At 38.6% G+C, this 19696-nt stretch overlaps 1 protein-coding gene and 1 long non-coding RNA gene across 6 annotated transcripts in view; one reads left to right on the forward strand and one right to left on the reverse strand.

The window, feature by feature from the left end:
• Positions 1 to 572: 572 nt before the first annotated feature.
• On the reverse strand, positions 573 to 2318 carry LOC134731470 (uncharacterized). The gene is made up of 3 exons (XR_010113776.1): positions 2048 to 2318; positions 802 to 1685; positions 573 to 700 (listed from the first exon to the last, which is right to left on the reverse strand). It is a non-coding gene; the product is annotated as an uncharacterized lncRNA (long non-coding RNA).
• Positions 1090 to 19696, forward strand: part of PUM3 (pumilio RNA binding family member 3) — a 67047-nt gene continuing 48440 nt past the window's right edge. For 2 of the 5 annotated variants that reach the window (XR_010113772.1, XM_063609906.1), the window contains exons 1-10: positions 1125 to 1236; positions 6466 to 6557; positions 7940 to 8158; positions 11172 to 11307; positions 11907 to 11982; positions 14002 to 14095; positions 14342 to 14408; positions 15411 to 15585; positions 16585 to 16688; positions 18240 to 18318. Coding sequence is in view for 4 of the 5 variants with exons in the window: in XM_063609906.1 (XP_063465976.1) it covers positions 1139 to 1236; positions 6466 to 6557; positions 7940 to 8158; positions 11172 to 11307; positions 11907 to 11982; positions 14002 to 14095; positions 14342 to 14408; positions 15411 to 15585; positions 16585 to 16688; positions 18240 to 18318 (1140 nt within the window). In the remaining variant the exon portion in view is untranslated. Of the gene's footprint in view, positions 1237 to 1423; positions 1560 to 4488; positions 4518 to 6465; positions 6558 to 7939; positions 8159 to 11171; positions 11308 to 11906; positions 11983 to 14001; positions 14096 to 14341; positions 14409 to 15410; positions 15586 to 16584; positions 16689 to 18239; positions 18319 to 19696 lie in introns of those variants that run through there. The other 3 variants (XM_055294344.2, XM_055294343.2, XM_063609907.1) reach the window with 3 other exon arrangements.

Genomic DNA, 19696 nt, shown 5'->3' on the forward strand with positions numbered 1-19696 from the left:
GGAAGATAGTAAAATCTGAAATCTGGCACCTGGGATCAAGTGCCAGTTCCTCAGCTTTCCAGATGTAGTGGGTTGAATTGTCTCCGAAAGATATGTCTATGTCCTAACTCCCAGAACATGTGAAAGTGACCTTATTTGGGAAAAGGGCCTTTGCAGATGTGATTAAGGACCTCCAGATGAAATGATCTTGGATTATCCCCGTGGACTCTAAATTCAATGTTCAGTGTCCTAAAAACACACAGAGAAGTGACACAGGCACAGGATATGGCCATTAGAAGACAGGCCGAGATTGGAGTCGTGCAACAACAAGCCACGGACTGCCTGGAGCCGTTAGAAGCTGAAGAAGCAAAGGATTCTCCCCTAGAGCCTTCAAAAGGTGCAGGGCTCTGGCAACAGCTTGATTTTGGAATGCTTGCCTCTGGAACTGTTAAAGAACAAAATTCTGTTGCTTGACACGACCAAGTTTGTGGTGTCAGCTTCTTCATCTGGAAAATGGGGCATATATCCTAACCACAATCTTATTTCCTGAAGTATTAAATGGAATAACAGCACTTTCCAGGCACGAGCAGACATTAAAAATGGCAAACATTTATTGAGAGCGTTCCATGCTAAGCGCTTTGCATGTTAAAACTTATTTCTCTTTTATTGATCAGGAAGCCAAGGCTCAGAAACATTGTGTAATTTTCCCAGAGCCACGCAGCTAGAAAGGGAAAAAAACGGGATTACAATTCAAATCGACTCACGAGACACCCCTTTTATCCTCCAAGCTGGACTGCTGAGGAAATATGCAAATTAACACACTTTAGAAACTTTAGCTACTTCAATATTTGTTCAGGCTACCGGATTCAGGCCTCTTACGAACCGCGCCAGCCAACCCTCTCCTTCACCAGCCTGTTCTGCCCCGCAAGAGCTCTCCTTTTTTTTTCCAGCACGGAAGCGGCAGGGTTAATGACGTCATTCTCCCGTGACCGTTGTCGCGTCCTGTGGCCGTTGTCGCGTCCTGTGCCCGACGGATTCTTTCTAGGGCCAAAATCCTCGCGTCTCAAGAGGCGGCATAACAGCAGCGGACCAATAGAAATTCCGAATTTTTGTATTGTCTGGTAAGCCCCACCTCTTAGTCCCTGACCCGCCGCGGAAGATGAAGAAAAGCGGCCGGGGGGCGGAGCAAGGCAAGGAAGCGGAAGCGGGGCGGCTGTCGGCATCCGCTGCGCGTGCTGCCTCTGTCCCACGTGTACGGTGAGTGTGGCAGGCTCAGCGGTCGCTCCTGGGAGGGGTTCGCACCCTGCCGGGCGCTGGAAGTCGGGAATGTCTCTCGGGGCTGTTGTCCACTGGGCAGTCTCCTGTGGCCTGTTTCTGGGCTAGGAGTTTGGGACTGACGGGAGCCTGGCAAGAAGGGCGGGGCGCCGACCTCTCTGCCACCACGTTGCCCTGCGTGCTAGGTTAGATTGGACTGGCTTCACTCTAGAATCCCAGTCCGTGCTCGGCCTGATCAGCCTGTCTGTGCTGTTTCACAAACACCAACTCCAGTGCTAGGTGGTGTGCCTGAATGTACGCAGATTGTAAGTGCTGGGAGGAAACGAACTGGATGCTGAGTTGGGAGATAGTGGAGTCTGAAGAAATGATCTTTAAGCGGAGATCTGGAAGCTCAGGGAGTCTTCAAGCAGAGGCAATAATGGGCCGAGTTCCTGAGATGGGAGCTAGGAAGGAGTATAGTTAGAGTACAAGATAAAGTTAGCCGGATAGAGTGGAACTAGGTTCTTTAGGGCCTTGAAGGTCATGATGGGGAATTTTTTTTTTTCTATACAATAGGAAAACATTTCCGTTCCTATTACCATGTGTAGAAAACATTGAAGGCTTATAAGCAAGTGAGAATCATGAATAGGCTCTGGTTCTCTTTAGAAAATGTATTACATATGGAAGCTCGAGAGGTTGCATTGATAATAGTTTGCGTTAGGATGGTGACTTAAGAGGCATTTAAGAGAACTAACTTATGGTTCAGTGTGGCAGACGAGAGAGGAAAATGTCAAGGGTGACTCAGTTTTCTTACTTGAGCAGTAAAGTAGATGATGTGCCTTTGGCTGAGTTGGGGGACGATAGGGCAGGGAAAAATAGTATATTGTTTGTGGAGCAAACAACATAGAGAACAACATAGAGAATTATGTTTTGGACATATTAAGGGTAAGGTTCCTGTTAGACACATAATTAGACGTATCAGATAAGCAGTTATACACAAGTTGGGACCCCAAGGAGAAGTTCATAATGGAGACATGATTTGGGAGTACTCAGCATAAAAAGCCAGGAGATTGGATGAGACCACCTAGGGAGAAGTGTAGAGGGAGAAGGGAAGTTCCCTAGGACAAAGATTTGAGGAATGCTAACACTTAGAGGTTGGTCTATAAGAAAATGCCATTTAAACTGAACTTGAAGGATGGGTAGAAATTGTGTTGGCAGAGAGAATGGCTTTAAACTTCACTATTCTGATAAAGAATAGTGAGAAAGATTGGCTCCTGTGTGATGGTGATGAGTGGGGCGAATTAAGACCACATTTTGAATGGCTGTGAATGCCTGAGTTGGAACTTTTTCCTGAAGGCAGTGGGAAAGCTTTGAAGCTATTGGAGCATGGAAATAACATGAAATAGGTATTCTAGTGGAAGGTTAATCAGGCAGCAGAAAGTGGATCAAAGCAGATAGGATCTAAACAAAACTGAGCAAGAGGTAACAGGAGCCTGGATGGGTAATAGAGGGAAAGGAAAAAGGAGGGCCAATTCTGAGCGACACTATGGAATGTGATGATTGATTACGAAGGTACAGGGTTCCCGAGCAAAGGAAATTGCATTTTGCCGAGTGCAAGAAGCGAGACTCAGAAAGTTACTTATTGTATGATTCTATGTATATGAATGCCGTTCTGGAAAAGACAAAACAGGAGTGAAAACCTAATCATTGGCAGTCAGGGAAGAGGGAAGGAGTTGATTACAAAGGAGCTGTACCGGGGGACTTTTTACAGTGACAGGACTTTTCTGTAAGATACTTTGGTAATGGATGCAGGACTCTTAGCCATTTGTTGAAGCCCATAGACTTATACACCAGAAAGAGTAAACTTGACTATATGCACATTTAATAAATCTGCCAGCATTTCTGGGGATGGAATGCAGACTGTGAGAAATCAATTAAACTATAGTATAAACATGTAACTTCACTAAAGAGTGTGAGGGGCTGAAGGACTGATCTAAGTAGCTTTTTTTTTTTTTTTTTTTTTTGCCTGCAGCAGTAATTGCTGCAAGCAGAATACACTGACTTGAATGCTAAAGTTAGCAAGTAAAACAAGAGGAGGTAGGATGTCTACCTATTCTCCAAACATCTTGTCTAAAATGTTTATTAATTGCTATGGTAGTTTAACATTTGAAATAGAGTCTCACTGTTGCCCAGGCTGGAGTGTAGTGGCACAATCTCCGCTTGCTGCAGCCTCTGCCTCCTGAATTCAGGTGATTCTCCTGCCTCAGCCCCCTGAGTAGCTGGGATTACATGTGTGCACCACCACCATGCCCAGCTAAATTTTGTACTTTTAATAAAGACGGGGTTTGGTCTTGAACTCCTGACCTCAGGTAATCCACCCGCCTCAGCCTCCCAAAGTGCTGGGATTACAGGTGTGAGCCACCATGCAAGCCTCTAAGTAACTTTGGAAAAGTGTTCTGAATGGATACAAAAAACAATTGTACATCAACACTGTACTGTCATTGTAAATTTATTTCTCATGGGGTACAGGTTAGCAATTCTGAAACTATACATGTATAGTAGGGTTGAACATACGTATAAATAAATTGTAGGTGGTGGGAAGCAGGTTGCTGACTGTCAGAGAAAGAAGTTACAAATGAGCAAGAGGAGATGCCTAGAATAAAATCTGTGGTGCTTGATTAGATTTGGAAACATCAGTATGAGCTTCATGTTATTTTAATGGATATAAAAATGAATATAGGTATGTGCATATGCGTAAGTTAATATACATATGTGTGTTTCCTGAATCTGCTGAAAGGACAGAGAAACAGGGACACCTCAGTGACAAAAAGCGCACCTAGCACTCAGTTCTTGGTTTTTAAATACCCTTCTTAATGAAATGAACCAGGATTCCTTGGAGAAGTGGCTGATTTCAGGGCTAGGTTAAGGAAAATACAGAATGAACCTGGAGCTAGTGCCAGGAAATAAGGGTGTGCTTTAAAAAACAAAACAAAACAGATGGGCCATGTCAAAAGGACATAGAAGCAACCTGAAAAACTTCCCACTGGCTGGAGCTAGAATTATTTGAGCAACAAAATAACAATGGTATTGGATTATAACCAAGGAATGAAGTAGGTATCTGAGACTATATGATCCAAGTAAATAGATAGAAAAGATGGGACAAGTCTTCCCTACAGAAAAGTTCAGAATAACAAAGGTAAAAGTAATAAGAGAAACAGAAGATCACCATTTAAACGCAGTAATTGCTGCAGGCGAAATCCACCGACAAATGCTAAAGATAGCAGGTAAAACTTAGGAGTACGTAGGATGTATACATATTCTTCAAACATCTTGTCTAAAATGTTTATTAATTGCTGTGGTAGTTTAACATGCCTGGATTCTTTAGTACCCCTCCTTGTGGGAAGTGGAGCTTAATTTTCCTCTGAGTTTGGGCTGGACTTTGTGGCTTGGATCTAATAAAGATGAGAAGGTTAAAGTGGCAACTTTACAGTGGAGAAACCTGGAAAACACTACTTTGACCAAGTGAACACGGTTAACATAAACAGTAATAAGTCATGTTAATGTCATGTACCTCCTGATAGAGTACCACCAGAAGAAAGCTTGACCTCTGGTAGTCTTCCAAAAAGTGTGTAGCCTTAGCCTAATCATGAGAAAACATCCGGCAAACCCCAAATGAGGAATATTCTACAAAACACAAAGGAGACTTGATGGCCAGATTCAGTGTATCCTGGTACAGAAAGAGGATATTAGTGGAAAAACTGGTAAACTCCAACTCAACTCTGTAGCTTAGTTAACTGCATTGTATGTTAACATTAGGGGAAGCTGGGGAAAGGGTATATGTGAACTGTGTATCTTTTCAACTCTTTTGTAAAGCTAAAATTTTTTCAATATAAAAATTAGAACAAACATACAGAGAAAATATGTAAATGAATGGATTCATAGAAAACTAGAGGTGTGGAAGAGCTGAGAGATGCAGGTATGGTTATGATGGCCATAGCCAAGTAATAATGTGACCCTTCAGTTCTAAATGCCTCGAGGAAGCTGAGTAATTCAGGGGCTGTCCATTTTTCAGAATCATTAGAACAGTCTAGATTAGAACAGTGCTTTCCAGAGTACTCCTTGGAACTCTGCTGTTCCCTTGTGATGTTCCAGAAAAAAGTGGTTCAACTGGAGTTGGAAAATCCTGCATCCTTTAGCCTTTGCTTGACAGTTGATGATTTATATTAGCAAATTAAAGAATCTGAAAAGCCTTTTCTTACGGGCTGATCGTTGTCATTTAACTTACTGTTTCCCAAATATATTTTATCCCAGAACCCTTCTTTTCTCTTATGGTAATATCCTGAGAAATTAGTTCTTGAATGGGCAATTCTAATCTAGAAATATCTGGTGTTGTCTAGGGATCCTTAACATCTGTGTTTACAGTCAGCTTTCAAATGCGTTGATCGTCCAACTAGTGGGGAAGTGAGCCAAATGGCTTTTGCTCTTGATCTGTTCTGCTGCTTTCAAGGACCTTGGGTAGATGAGGGGTTATAAGTTGTTTATCCTGTGCACCATGGTGTCTCAGTAGCCTATAAAGCGCCTATTAGACAGATTCCTTTCAATGAAATATTAACTATTTCAACATCTTATTTTGGAGTTCACTGCCAATTACTTGGCTGCCTCTAAAACAATCACAAATTAAACACTGGATGCTAGTCTTTGTTTTAGCTATGTTGGATTACATAGCAATCTTTCAGGTAATCCTTTATTTTCTTATATTAAATGCATGTAGTGGTACGTGCAACCTGTTGTTTGTTCCTGGCTTTTTAGGCTCCAAGAAATCAAGCGATAATTTTGTCAGTTATTCATCCCCTAGCATCCCCTAGTCTTCCCAGGTTACAAAATGCAAACTCTGATGCTTATTATACTTGGTGTCAATAGTGGTCTATTTTTAGCCAGTACTATTGTGGAAGTGAAGTGTTGCCTCGGGATATATCAAACATTGGCCAGGGTGTGTGTTGTTCTTAGTTTTTTTTATTGATACCGTGTATCAATAAAAAATCATTTTTCAGTTTTAAAATCTGAGGCAGTGATTTCATAATTGCTGCATTTAAGTAGTTGCCCGTTCTATATCTGGCTGATTTGTATTGTATTTGTAGACTGAAGGACTAAATGTGGCAATGACTATGAAACAGCCTTATTTAATGAAGAGAACTGCAGTGATTATTTTTGGTTTTGGTTTTGGTTTTCCAGAGTTGCTACAATGGAAGTCAAAGGGAAAAAGCAATTCACAGGAAAGAGTACAAAGACAGCACAAGAAAAAAACAGATTTCATAAAAATAGTGGTAAGATATGCTTCCCATGTGGGTGTTTTGCTATTATAATTGGGAGATGGGAGGGCATGTAGTAAATTTCAATCTGTATTCATTGGCTAGGATTAGGATTAAAATAGTAGGAAGAAGTATGTGTTATTGCGTATGAGTTAACATGTTGCTCATGACATTTAGACACTTAAGAAACTGCCAGAATGGGCCGGGCGCGGTGGCTCACGCTTGTAATCCCAGCACTTTGGGAGGCCGAGGCGGACGGATCACGAGGTCAGGAGATCGAGACCATCCTGGCTAACACAGTGAAACCCCGTCTCTACTAAAAATACAAAAAGTTAGCCGGGCGTGGTGGCGGGCGCCTGTAGTCCCAGCTACTCGGAGAGGCTGAGGCAGGAGAATGGCGTGAACCCGGGAGGCGGAGCTTGCAGTGAGCCGAGATTGCGCCACTGCACTCCAGCCTGGGCGACAGAGCGAGACTCCGTCTCAAAAAAAAAAAAAAAAAAAGAAAGAAATTGCCAGAATAATTGAGGAATGCCTTAGTCATGAAAGACTCCTTATCTCAGTTGTTGCTGCTATTGCCTCATTTTATTCACACTAGTTCACCATACGTTTTAACATTTGATAAATCAGGACTGTTTAATACATACTGCTCATAAGCCAAATACTTTTAGGTTCAGAATTTATAATGGTGATGTCTTTGTTATTCCATCAGGTGTCAGTATTGTAAAATAGAAAAGTCAGGGAATTATACATATGACTAATGTTTCCTTAATGTTAGCCGTTGCTGTTTTCATCTCATTTGTTAGGTACTAATTTGTAAGGCTTCTTGACCAAAAGTTTTTGTTAAATAATTTTATTATAGGCTTTAAAATTTTATTTTCTTAAAACTAGAAAATTTTAAAATTAACATTTTAGATGTCCTTATGATACACTTTCCAAATTTTAAGAATGTTCATTTTATTCTTAGACTTCTTTTGTTATTGATCTCTTGAAAATTCTGTGTAGACCATCATTAAAGCAGAATACAGAGGTATATAAATAATAGCTCTGCTATATGCTTAAAACTAGAGAAACATACCAAACTGACACCAGTGTTTATCTCTAGTGGTAGAATCATGGGTAGCTTTTATTTTATATTTCTCTACTCTCTAGGTGTTTGGTTTTTTTGTTTGTTTGTTTTTGTCATGAACCTGTATTAGTTTTATAATCAAGGAAAGAATCTTTTATTTTTCTTTTGATTGTTTAAATCCAGTTCTACTCAAAAGGCTGTATGTTGCATATTTGAGAGTAAGACATGGTATTAGGATTAAAGAGTGTAATTTTCTGTAATGAATGTAATCCAATGGATAAAAGAGATTTGGGCCTGGAATCATTGAACTTACAATTATGATTGTCACTAGATTCTCGTTCTTCAAAGACATTTCCAAGAAAAGTTGCTAAAGAAGGCGGACCTAAAATCACATCTAGGAACTTTGAGAAAAGTATCACAAAACCTGGGAAAAAGGGTGTGAAGCAGTTCAAGAATAAGCAGCAAGGGGACAAATCACCAAAGAACAAATTCCAGCAGGCAAATAAATTCAACAAGAAGAGGAAATTCCAGCCAGATGGTAAAAGCGATGGTAAGTACTGATTCGTTCAGCAGGGTCTTTGCAGAGCCCTTGCCCTGCCTGAAGCATTGTGTGCAGGGACTCTGGAGGTGTATTAGAGACCTCACATTCTTATTCCTTGGCAGGTAACATTATGGGACAGGTAGATGGCCTAAATAAACAACAGAGCATCTTTCATGCTCACAATTTCCCTCTGGTGCTTAGAGTTTCTTATTTCTTAGCCCTTTTCTGAATTACCTTAGCCATGGAGTTAAGCTAAATTATAATGGCTTTATACAGTGGAACCTCAATAAAACATTTCTTTCTATAAGCTAAAGTTTATTCATTTGTTGAACGAGTATTTGAGTTTTCTATGCATTGTACCAGAAGATAGGGCAAAACACACACACACACACACACACACACACACGCACACACACAAAAACAATCAGTAAGGATACAGGCCCCAACTAATCATAGAATCTGGCTTTAAAGAATCAGTCTGTCCCCAGCTAAGTGTCAGCCTTGGTTAAGGATGCTTTGGTGAGCAAGAAACATACAGACCTTGCCTTCACAGAGCTTAGGCCAGTCTAATACAATAAACCCATCTGATGGCGCAGATCCTAGTAGTTCCAGAGAAGGTGTCGTGCACACATGACAGATTTGATTTTAATTGGTTCAGGACAAGTTGCTCACTGATTGGAAGTATTGGCAGGTCTCCTGTTTGTCTGTTGAAACAAACTGCCCAAATGTTCAGTGGGTCATTTCTCACCCAGAGCTTTGCTCTCTATTGTATAACGTTCCACTGTTGTGCATTGTCCTGCATTGATCTCAAGCAGTTTCCAGGTTATGTGGATTGTCATATCATTACTTTCTTTGCAACATCCTGAGAATTTTTCTGGTGCCTTTTATTCACTTTTTCTCCAGCACAACATGTCCTGACACTGCTCCTTTGTTGCCAGCTGAGACCACTGGGGATGGTTTTCTCAGTGCCATCCCCTAGTCCTGGTGCTTGCTTTTTACCCTGCCTAAGGGCTGCTTACCAGAGCGACAGCAGCCTTAAGACAAGGAGGTAGGGAGAGAGGAAGGAGGGGAAATGCCATTGTTTCCCATTAGGGCTGTAGGATCTTTTCATGCTCCAGTCTCAATCTTCTCTTTAAATTTTTTCTTTCTCCCTCATCTTCCTCCTCCCCCATTGCCAGTAGCTTCTCTTCCAGCTCTCTTTTCTACTTTCTCTTTCCTAGCCTCTCTAATAGATCCCACATCTTCCTTTCTCTACTGGAGCTTTTGATGCCTCCATTTTAAACACATATACATTAATTTCTCACATTGATGTGAGAAAAGCCACGATTTCTTTTGCTATGGGAGATAACATTCCTGATATCTCAAAATGGGACTCTTGATTTCATTTTCTTATATTTTTGTATCAGTAACTGGACTGATAGAATAACATGAGAGATTGGTTACTAGACAACCCCCTCATTGATAAATGTACTGCAGCCTAGCATGACATATGTCAACGGTACCCAAATACTTATGGAATTAAATTAGCCCTGGATCAGTTCATATCCTCTATTGTATAGTAAAGGATACCATATTAATATAGTGGTAAATATGCCCTCTGTTGCCTATAATCTTTTGTATTACCAGACAGGGAATATATAAGTAAACAATAAAGGAATAATAAATACATTGTAGTATATTGGATAGCCATCCAAAATTATGTTCTTGAGGAATGTTAATTTCGTGAGAAAACATCATCTAATCATATTAAGTGAATGCAGATTCTGAATTTTTTTCTTTTTTGAGATAGGGTCTCACTTTGTTGCCCAGACTGTGAAGTGCAATGGCGTGATGATGGCTCACTGCATCCTCAACCTCCTGGACTCAGGTGATCCTCCTGCCTCAGCCTCCCAAGTAGCTGGGACTGCAGGCGTGTACCACCACACCCGGCTAATTTAATTTTTTCTGGAGGCGGGGTCTCACTGTTTTGCCCAGGCTGATCTCAAACTCCTGGCCTCAAGTGATTCTTCCTCAGCCTTCCAAAGTGCTGGGATTACAGGCGTGAGCCACTGCACCTGTCCACTTTTTGAGTTTTTAAAGATTAAAACGTGCATGGAGAAAAAGCAAGAGGAAAATAATCAGTGGCTACAGCTAGGTTTTGGTTTTACAGAGTTTTTCTTTTCTTTTTTTTTGCATTTTCCCCAGTTTTTTATAGAGAAAGGGAGATAGTCAGAAGTGACTAATTCCCCCAAAAGATTCCGTGCAGGATACTAATGTAAATAATACCCATTTTAGTAAGTTGTTCTTTGTTTGGCATCATTAGTTCAATTGGTAAGTTACTTGGATTTTGAAGACAAAAAAGTGGTGATAGAAAGATATTCGATTTTTATGGTATCACTCTGTTTGTGGCGAACTTGGAAATTTTGGTAGTTCATTGTCATGACTAAGACAGCAGAGGGTTATTTCTAGGTTTCCATCCTAATTGTACCACTGCAGGTTGTGTGGCCTCAGATAGAGAGCTCAACTGCTTTGTTCTTTTTCCCCACCATGGAAGGGAGGGTAATATTAATACCTACCTCTTGGAGTTGTTGGAAGAAATAAGTGACTTAATATACAACAGCACTCAGAATAGTGAATTTTCGAAGTTGTTTTTCCTGTTTTCATTTGGACTAATTTTTGTTTTCATTGGAAGTTAATTATACCTAAAGTCCGATGATCTTAATCTTAAAAAGTAGAATTTTATTTCAGAATTGAAAAAGATATTTAAAATATTTTAGTTACTTTTGTAATTCTTTTAATGTCCTTTTGTCTTAATAGGCATCCTGTTAGAAGAATTAATAAAGATTTAAATTTAACCAAATGTAAAATGTACAAACTGCTCAGAAAGCAAAGTAAAGTATATATGGGGGATGGTATGTTCCCCTTTCTAGCTTCCAGAATGAGCATTGATCCTGATTAGTGATTGCCCTTTTTACCTAATTTGTATTGGTTTATGACACTTAGAATGTTAAATGTAACTGAAAATAATTTCTGTAATAACTAGAATCAGCAGCCAAGAAGCCCAAATGGGATGACTTCAAAAAGAAGAAGAAAGAACTGAAGCAAAGCAGACAACTCAGTGATAAAACCAACTATGACATTGTTGTTCGGGCAAAGCAGATTTGGGAGACTTTAAGAAGGTAATTCTACCTAAAAGTGTCTTTGTTAGTCCCTTTGCGCCAGCGGAGAAGTCAGTGTACCTTGTAAATAGTGAGATGTCCTAAAATGAATGACATAGCACTTGGGTTATTGAGGGGGTCCTCATGACATCCCGGTAGAGACATCAGTACTTGGGTGTGTGCCCGCTGCAGAAGTGTGTAGAATCATTACTATGGCATCAGATACGCTTATGAAAATGTATGAGGTTGAAATAAATTTGACATTCTTCCTGAGACATGTCCGAGAAAACGAAGGACAATTCTTACCAGCTAGATTTTGAGATACTTCAGTATTTGTTATCTTACATTTGTTTTATTATTTTTTTTTTACTTCTGAAGTTCTGGCTGTTAAGATTTGGATTGATACCTAAAATTATACCTTTTGAGATGAGTTTCTGCCTTTGAGAAAATTACTTTTGTCTGGCTGCTCTGGAATAGTAATTTTAATGGCAGAGTTTTGCTGCCTTAGAAAAGAAAATCATGCTGAACTTGGAGAACATATACTGGTACGGTTTTTAATTTTGTGTGTTTAAAATAACTTCTTTACTTAAACTGTGTTTCCTTCCTCTCCTCATTTGTAGAAAAGACTGTGACAAAGAAAAAAGATTAAAGTTAATGAGTGATTTGCAGAAGTTGATTCAAGGGAAAATTAAAACTGTAAGTAGGACATACTCATCGTTGCAATTTTAAAAAGTTGAAGTTGCCTCACTCTCAGGGGTAGCTGACCATTCATGACAGGTGATCTTGTCATTGTTTCCAGTGTATTTGGCCAAGTTTTAAATATCTTCCATAACACTGAACTACATAAAAATTTAAAAGTGAGGGACCTTATTGCTAGGGAGTTTTGAAAAGATTGTCAGTTGGCTGTGTCATTTTTTAATAATTCTTAAAATAAGCCAGTGTTCCTTTAAAGTTATCTTGAGAAGTTTATTAGTTCAGTAGTATTTTATAAATGTCTTGTTCTAAACTGCATGTAATTTAGTGTGTTCTCAGTTGCCAACTTTTTTATATTTGTGATGTGAACATATTACCTCTTTCTTTTCCTCCATGCTTTTGTAAACATCATGCAAAGATCTTTAACTAAAATATAATCATTAGAGAATTCTAAAGTAGTTTTCATTGTTGCTGCTTAATCCTGTTTTGTAATAAATTTCCTTTGACTCTCATGTATTTGGATTAATACACAATGGCTTGGAAGACAACAGATTCTCATAGTTTTACGGTACCTGGATGGGCAGCCTTTATCAAGTCAGATGCATAGGTCTAACCAGATGCTATGTTACAGTTTGTAGGAAAATAGCAAGTCATCAGCTGCTGCTTTCGTATAAATTCAGCAGGATCTTTTTACGATAGAACTGCCCCCTCAGCTTCAGCAATTTATGAATATTTCACTCAGGATTCTGTCTCAACTACCCTGAGGTCACAGTTGTATGATCATGGTCTTAGAAGTGAGTTTGGTATTCACATCCTGGGTGGGCTGCTTAAAATATGTGTGCCTTTGGACAATAACAATAACGTATTTATTGATTATTTACTATAAGCTAGGAATTGTGTTAACCAGCACATGCATTGTGTCATTTACCATATGTCATCATCCCTGTTGTGTATTTGATGTATCTGGGACTCAGAGAAGTAAAGATTCTTCCTCGGGGTAACAGAGGTAGTGAGTTCCTTCTCATAACCTTACTTCCCTCATCTGTAAAGTGGGAATAGTAACAGCTCATTCTTACGGTTGCTTTGAGATATAAATAAGAACACTATGTTTAAGGCACTTATGTTGGTTACATAATAGGTGCTCAATATATGCACAAAAACAGCCTTATTTTTTTAAAAGATACTTCAGAGATGTCTTACAAATCTTGAAATTTATGACTTTGATGGAAGTATACACTTGCCTTCTTTGTTGGAATTCAAAAACTTTAAAGATAGAGTGAGCAACAAATAAGCACTTTTGAAGTAGACTGGTGCTGTAGCATAGTAAACATAATTTTGCATGACGGATGATTAGTGGAGGGTGCTCTAGAAAATTGATCAGTGGGTCCTTCCAACAGTCATGAGGAGGAATGGGTTAGAGAATCAGATTCAAAACACAACAACTCTTCTAGAAATATAACTGGATATATGTGCAGGAATTATAATGAAAATGTGACAAATGGATGATTAACTTATTATATAATTGCCAGTGTGTATGGATATAGTTGTATATATTTCTTTAGGAAGACTTTTAGATTGATCTTACAAGTACACTTCTGGTTGCCAAAGCCAAACATTCTTAGATCACTTATATAAAAATCATAGAGTAATAGACCTTTTAAACAGAAATATTTCCCTTTTAGGGATGGTAACTATCAAAGAAATGAGAAGTATAGTCTGTATGATCATCAGATGGTTTGGTTTGGTTTGGTTTGAATTACAATGAGAGGAGTCTTGCAAGATGGTGAAATTTATCCCTGCCTCAGTGTCATTATTAATTGTACCTGTCAAATATGGTAGGTCTCAAAACAAAAGAATGATGTTTTGTATAATTAAAACAAGTAGTTCTCAGTAATCTAGGTTTGATTTTATCCATGAAGACTACCTTTTTTCTAACAAGAAATACCAGAAGAGGTCACAATAAATTAACGAGATACATAACTCTCAAAAGAGAATTAGTCTAACTCAAACTTTTCCCTACAGATTGCATTTGCACATGATTCAACTCGTGTGATCCAGTGTTACATTCAGTATGGTAATGAAGAACAGAGAAAACAGGCTTTTGAAGAATTGCGAGGTATTTATTACGTACTGAAGATTATGTTATCATTTGCAATAAGTCACTTCTTTTCTCTTAAAATACCCAAGACTGTCCTAGCAAACAATTTTTGTTTAGGTGTGTCTTCTCTTTATTTTTTCCTTGCCTGGGACAAATTGAGAATTATTTGTGTTTCCAGGATTGTGCATTTATTTAGTTCCTCCCTTTGTTTCCAGAGAGCTGAAATGAGATCTCAAGTCATTGTAATGTATTTTTGTTTTTCAGATGATTTGGTTGAATTAAGTAAAGCCAAATATTCCAGAAATATTGTTAAGAAATTTCTCATGTATGGGTAAGTTGTTTTATTTATAAAATACATTTTTTCTTTGTCTTTTGAAGGCATGGTTTCCAACTGTGCTCAGATGCGAGATAGGAAGTCTGTGGTCTTTATAAGTAATAGTAATGGCTCTCAGCAGATGCTTGTGTTGTTTTTAGAGAGTATCATCTTAAATACAATTATTGAAATTAATGTAAAATTATGGTACTACCTTCATTCCTAAAAAGATACATGAGAGATGTCTTGCAAATCTCCTTGAAATTTATGACTTTGCCGGAGGTATACCCTCACCTTCTGATTTGTTGGCATTCAAAAGTTTTAAAGACACAGTGAGCAACAAATAAGCACTTTTGAAGTAGACTGGTACTGTAGCATAGTAAAAATAATTTTACATGATGGATGATTAGTGAATGTTTATCTTGAACCTCTGGAAGAAGAGAAATAGAATAATTAACTTGTAATTAGCCACCAGTATTAAGAGGGTGGAGACCGGGGAGGGACAGTTGAGTAGACTGATACAAGGTCAGTGGGTTAGAAAATGTCAACATGGGAGAATTTCCTAAATTAAGTGGAATTAGTACTTGTCTTGACCAATCTTTTTGAGTGTAATAATGTGCTAGAATATGATAATCAACAACAAAAAGTGTAATATATGCAGTTGACAAAATTTTCAAAAACGTATTCCTAGCTGTAGTTTCCAGCTATTTGATTCTTTTAAATACTTGTGATTAAGTCCCATCTTCAAAAAGAATCTTAGAATATTATTTTATATTTCCCTGAATCTTTTACTTTTATCTTTTTTCCTGCCCTACTGTTTTTTTCGAGCAGAACAGTTTAATAGGAAATGACATTTATTGAGACTTTACTATGTGCTAGCCACAGCTTCTCAATGCATGCTAACTCATTTACTCCTCAGTGACACAGATTGATGAGTTGGTCTTGGGAGAAGTAAGTTGTGTTTTATTGTCACCAAGCTTTCTCCATCATTTATTTTTTCCATAATTGTGTTGTGTTTAGAAGTAAACCACAGATTGCAGAGATAATGAGAAGTTTTAAAGGCCACGTGAGGAAGATGCTGCGGCATGCAGAAGCATCAGCCATCGTGGAGTACGCGTACAATGACAAAGCCATTTTGGAGCAGAGGAACATGCTGACGGAAGAGCTCTATGGGAACACGTTTCAGCTTTACAAGGTGACATCCCCAGAAGTCTTTTTCTAGTATTTTTACTTTTTCGATATGCTCTTCCTTAACTTCCAGTGCCCTACTTTTTGAATGTATTTTTACCTCGGCTGGTTCTTTAAGAGACCATCTTATGCCCTTGATTTTCCCTCATGCTTTATTTTGTTTCTGGTATCGTGAGCAAGTTTCTCTTTCTCCAGAGCATTGGCTTTAAATCCCCTTCAGTTCAAACTTTTGTTCCACTGCTGGGTGCTCTGTGTGTAGCGCTTCGCGCTTCAATACTTCTATTTTTACAGTCAGACTGAAGGAGAAGACTCCCAATAGTCACCAAAGTTGTGTGACCACCCCCAACCAGCTCTGGCTGAAGTGTGTTTGGCTGTCTGTTGCTAGCTTCTCCTGTGTTTTTTCATGTGCATGCATTGCCCTTCTTCAGATTGTATCTAGAGATGAAGGGGAATAGAGAGACCTAACCTCGGATAGAGTACAGGGATTGAATCTGAGAATAGTTAGCAGTGGGACTAGCTGGTTAAAGAATCTATTTCAAACCTTGGAACATAAATGCAACATTTGTCTGAAGGGATATGGACTGATTCCCGGGTTGCCTCCATTAGTCAGGTTCAATTCTTGGGTTGAATTTGTTGCTGTACTAATTTTGTTAACAGTTCATTATATTTAATAGGAATAGCCAACTAATTATAAGACATATGGTGGCAAGAATTTGTGAAGTGACTACTTGATCTCATAGTTAGGCGAGAGCTAGGTGCTTGGCAAGTAACTATTAGCTGGTTAACTTGGTTGGCCTGGCTCTTTAAATGCACTGATAGATACACAGACTGAGAATCAGCTCATCAGGTTACTCCACAAGGATATATAGCAGAGCTTTCATTATGTAAATATGGGAAATCTTAAATTTGTTAAAACTTACTTTAAAATGACTAATTACTTTTCTTTTTCCTGAAGTGAAAAAATTGATTAAATTTAGAGGGGTTTGATTTTTTTGTTTTGTTGCAGTCAGCAGATCACCCAACTCTGGACAAAGTGTTAGAGGTACAGCCAGAAAAATTAGAGCTTATTATGGATGAAATGAAACAGATTCTAACTCCAATGGCCCAAAAGTAAGAAAGTTGTTTTTGTTTTTTTCTTAAGAAATGACATTCAAAGGAGGAAGGTTTTACATAACTGTTGCCCAGAAGAGGTAGATATTTCCTGCTTACAAGTATTAATCTGTCCTAAATAAGAGTGCAAAAGTGTTGGTTTGAAACCATTCTTGGTGCGAAAGGAGATTTCTTTTTCTGATATTGTATCCTATAAAATGATAACTAACATGCATTCGTGATTTATGAGCTTTTTTATGCAATGAAGCATTCTTTCTCCAAATAAAATGTTACATGGAAGCCATGTATACTAAACAGTTTCACAAATATAATCTGTTATTCAAATTTGGTTGCAGGCAAGGTACAGTGGCTCACGCCTATAATTCTAGCACTTTGGGGAACCAAGGTGGGCGAATCACTTGAGGCCAAGAGTTCAAGACCAGCTGGGGCAATAGCAAGACCCCATCTCTACGAAAAAATAAGAAAATTAGCCAGGCTTTATGGCATGTGTCTATAGTCTTGGCTACTTGGGAGGCTGAGAGGCAGGAGGCTCACTTGAGCCCAGGAGGTCAAGGCTGCAGTGAGCCGTGGTTGTGCCACTGCCTTCCAGCCTAGGCAACAGAGTGAGACCTTGCCTAAAAAAAATAAAAAAATTTTAAAAATGGATTGTAAGACTTAGGAGCCTGTGCCTGTGCCCTTCATGGCATCTGTCCCATAGTGGAGTGGCTGAGCATAGCTTTTGGGACCCGACTGCCTGGGTACAACTCCTGGTTCCCCACTCGCCCCACCATAACTAACTGTAATCTTCGGCAACTTAACCTCTCTGTGCCTCAATTACCATATTTGTAAAATTGGGATAATAATAGTACAGACTTCATAGGAATTTTATGAAGATTAAATGGGTTGGTTGTTCCAAACACTCAGAACAGTGCTTTGCCCATAAAGGTAGTGTTAGCTTTTGCTGTCTACTTGGATATCGCCTGTGAACTTTAGATCTTTGATGCCTGACCATCGGCCTCCACTGTACACCTGGATCCACCAAGTGTCACACCTAGGGGGTTTGGATTAAGTAGGTGTTGTTGCAGTTGCTGACAATGTTTGGTTCATTCAAGTTTTAATTCTGCTAAAATTATTTTGTGAAACAGATGGATTGTGAAGGGTGTTAACAGAAATAAAACAACTATTAAAAAAATAGGTCCACATGTGGATTTCTAATCATTATATCCAGTGCCGGGGAAAAAAATGTAGATGTCCTTATTTAACAGAGCAGAGCATATTTCAAATGTTGATTTTATGTTTGCCGATTAAATACTAGAAATTTGTACTCTAATCTTGGTTGTAGATGGCACTAAATCAATTTTGCCATCTAAATTTTTGTTTAAGTTTTAGTATTTCCGAAAGATAGTCTATTTTATGAGAAATTATATTCAGTAAAACCTATTTTATGACAAATTATATTCAGTAAAACCATTTCACTTGTTTAGATTACTTTAGGACTTCTGAGATTACCTGTCTTTGTATGACTGTAGTGCCAGATCTGATGTGTCTTTTTGTTTTTTTTTCTGTTTTCAGGGAAGCTGTGATTAAGCACTCACTGGTGCATAAAGTATTCTTGGACTTTTTTACCTATGCACCCTCCAAACTCAGATCAGTAAGTTCTTGGTTTTTGTTTTTAAACTAAAATATGGAGGAGGAGCGGTGTAGAAATTTGAAAAACTGCTTTGATGTACATTGTCTTTTGGAAATTTTAGAGTTGCTTCCTTATTTAGGGAAGATAATTTACTCAACTCCCTTTGAACACGTTTGCTAATTCCATTTAGGTTTTATTCTAGTAAACAATAGAATTGACCCTAGTTTTACTAATCAAATTAAATTTTTATATCTTAATTATAATCCAGAGAGTATCTGCTAGCTAACCTAATCTGAAAATTAACTAACTCGTGGAGGAATATTCAAGCATTCGGATAGTTTTAAATTCAACTGTGCTAATACAAAAAAAAAAATTAGCTTGGCATTAAAAGGTTAGAGGAGGATACGTTTGTAAAACTAAATGGACCATGAAAACCTGGACTTTATATGATAGAAGAACAGAGTGAAGGTAAATTGCACTGCCCTTCAAGTCAGTCATGGGAATACAAATGAGAATTCATCATTTAGTTCCCTGAACTTTGCTTGCCTCATCGTACAGTGAGCTCATTGTCCATTTGTCCTCATTTTCCAATCACAAGGGATAGTGAAAATAATGAGACCGACTTAACAAATACGCCAGACTATACATTCATTGGAGTTTTGACCCTCTTAAAATTGGCATGCAAAATAATTTCCCGAAGGTAGCCACCTACCTAAGCTTATGGTTTGATGACCATAGCAGCACCTTCTCTTTTGGAGATTTCTCTTATTTCCTGAAAAATACAGTATCCCACAGTTCTGAGGCAGGACTGTATGCCCAGAAGTGGCACAGTGATTATTTGAATATATTCAGTGGTAGAAAGTATCTTTTTAGTGTTGAATGTTTAGTAACAGCAAAAAATCATTTGGAACTTAGCATGCGTGTAAAGTAATGAGACAAATTGTCTTTTCTGGTATGGGGGGCATTTTCAAAAGAGACTTAAAAAAAAAACCTCGGGGGAAAATGGAAGCATAATTGGAATATATGCATGGCTTTCCGTCTGGGTAGCTCTGAAGAGATTCCTAAGTTCATAGTTGAGACTGCTCTTGAGAGTCATCTTGGGAAGGGATTGTTAGATAATTGAGGCTGAAATTGTTTGTTCCTTATTGATGAAATTAGGCACCTACCCTCTCGTTCCTGGCATGAGGCTTTGTATTTATTTAACGTGCATTTTTAAATTGGGAACAGACTAAAATGGAGCTCTGCACTTGTTAGTTGCCAGAACTCATTTACATCCTACGTGCTTAGACTTTGAAAATATAGGGCCAGGCACGGTGGCTCACGCCTGTAATCCCAGCACTTTGGGAGCCCGAGGTGGGCAGATCACAAGGTCAGTAGTTCGAGACCAGCCTGGCTAATA

Source organism: Symphalangus syndactylus, chromosome 9 (genome assembly GCF_028878055.3).
Source record: "Symphalangus syndactylus isolate Jambi chromosome 9, NHGRI_mSymSyn1-v2.1_pri, whole genome shotgun sequence".
NCBI classification, from domain to species: domain Eukaryota; kingdom Metazoa; phylum Chordata; class Mammalia; order Primates; family Hylobatidae; genus Symphalangus; species Symphalangus syndactylus.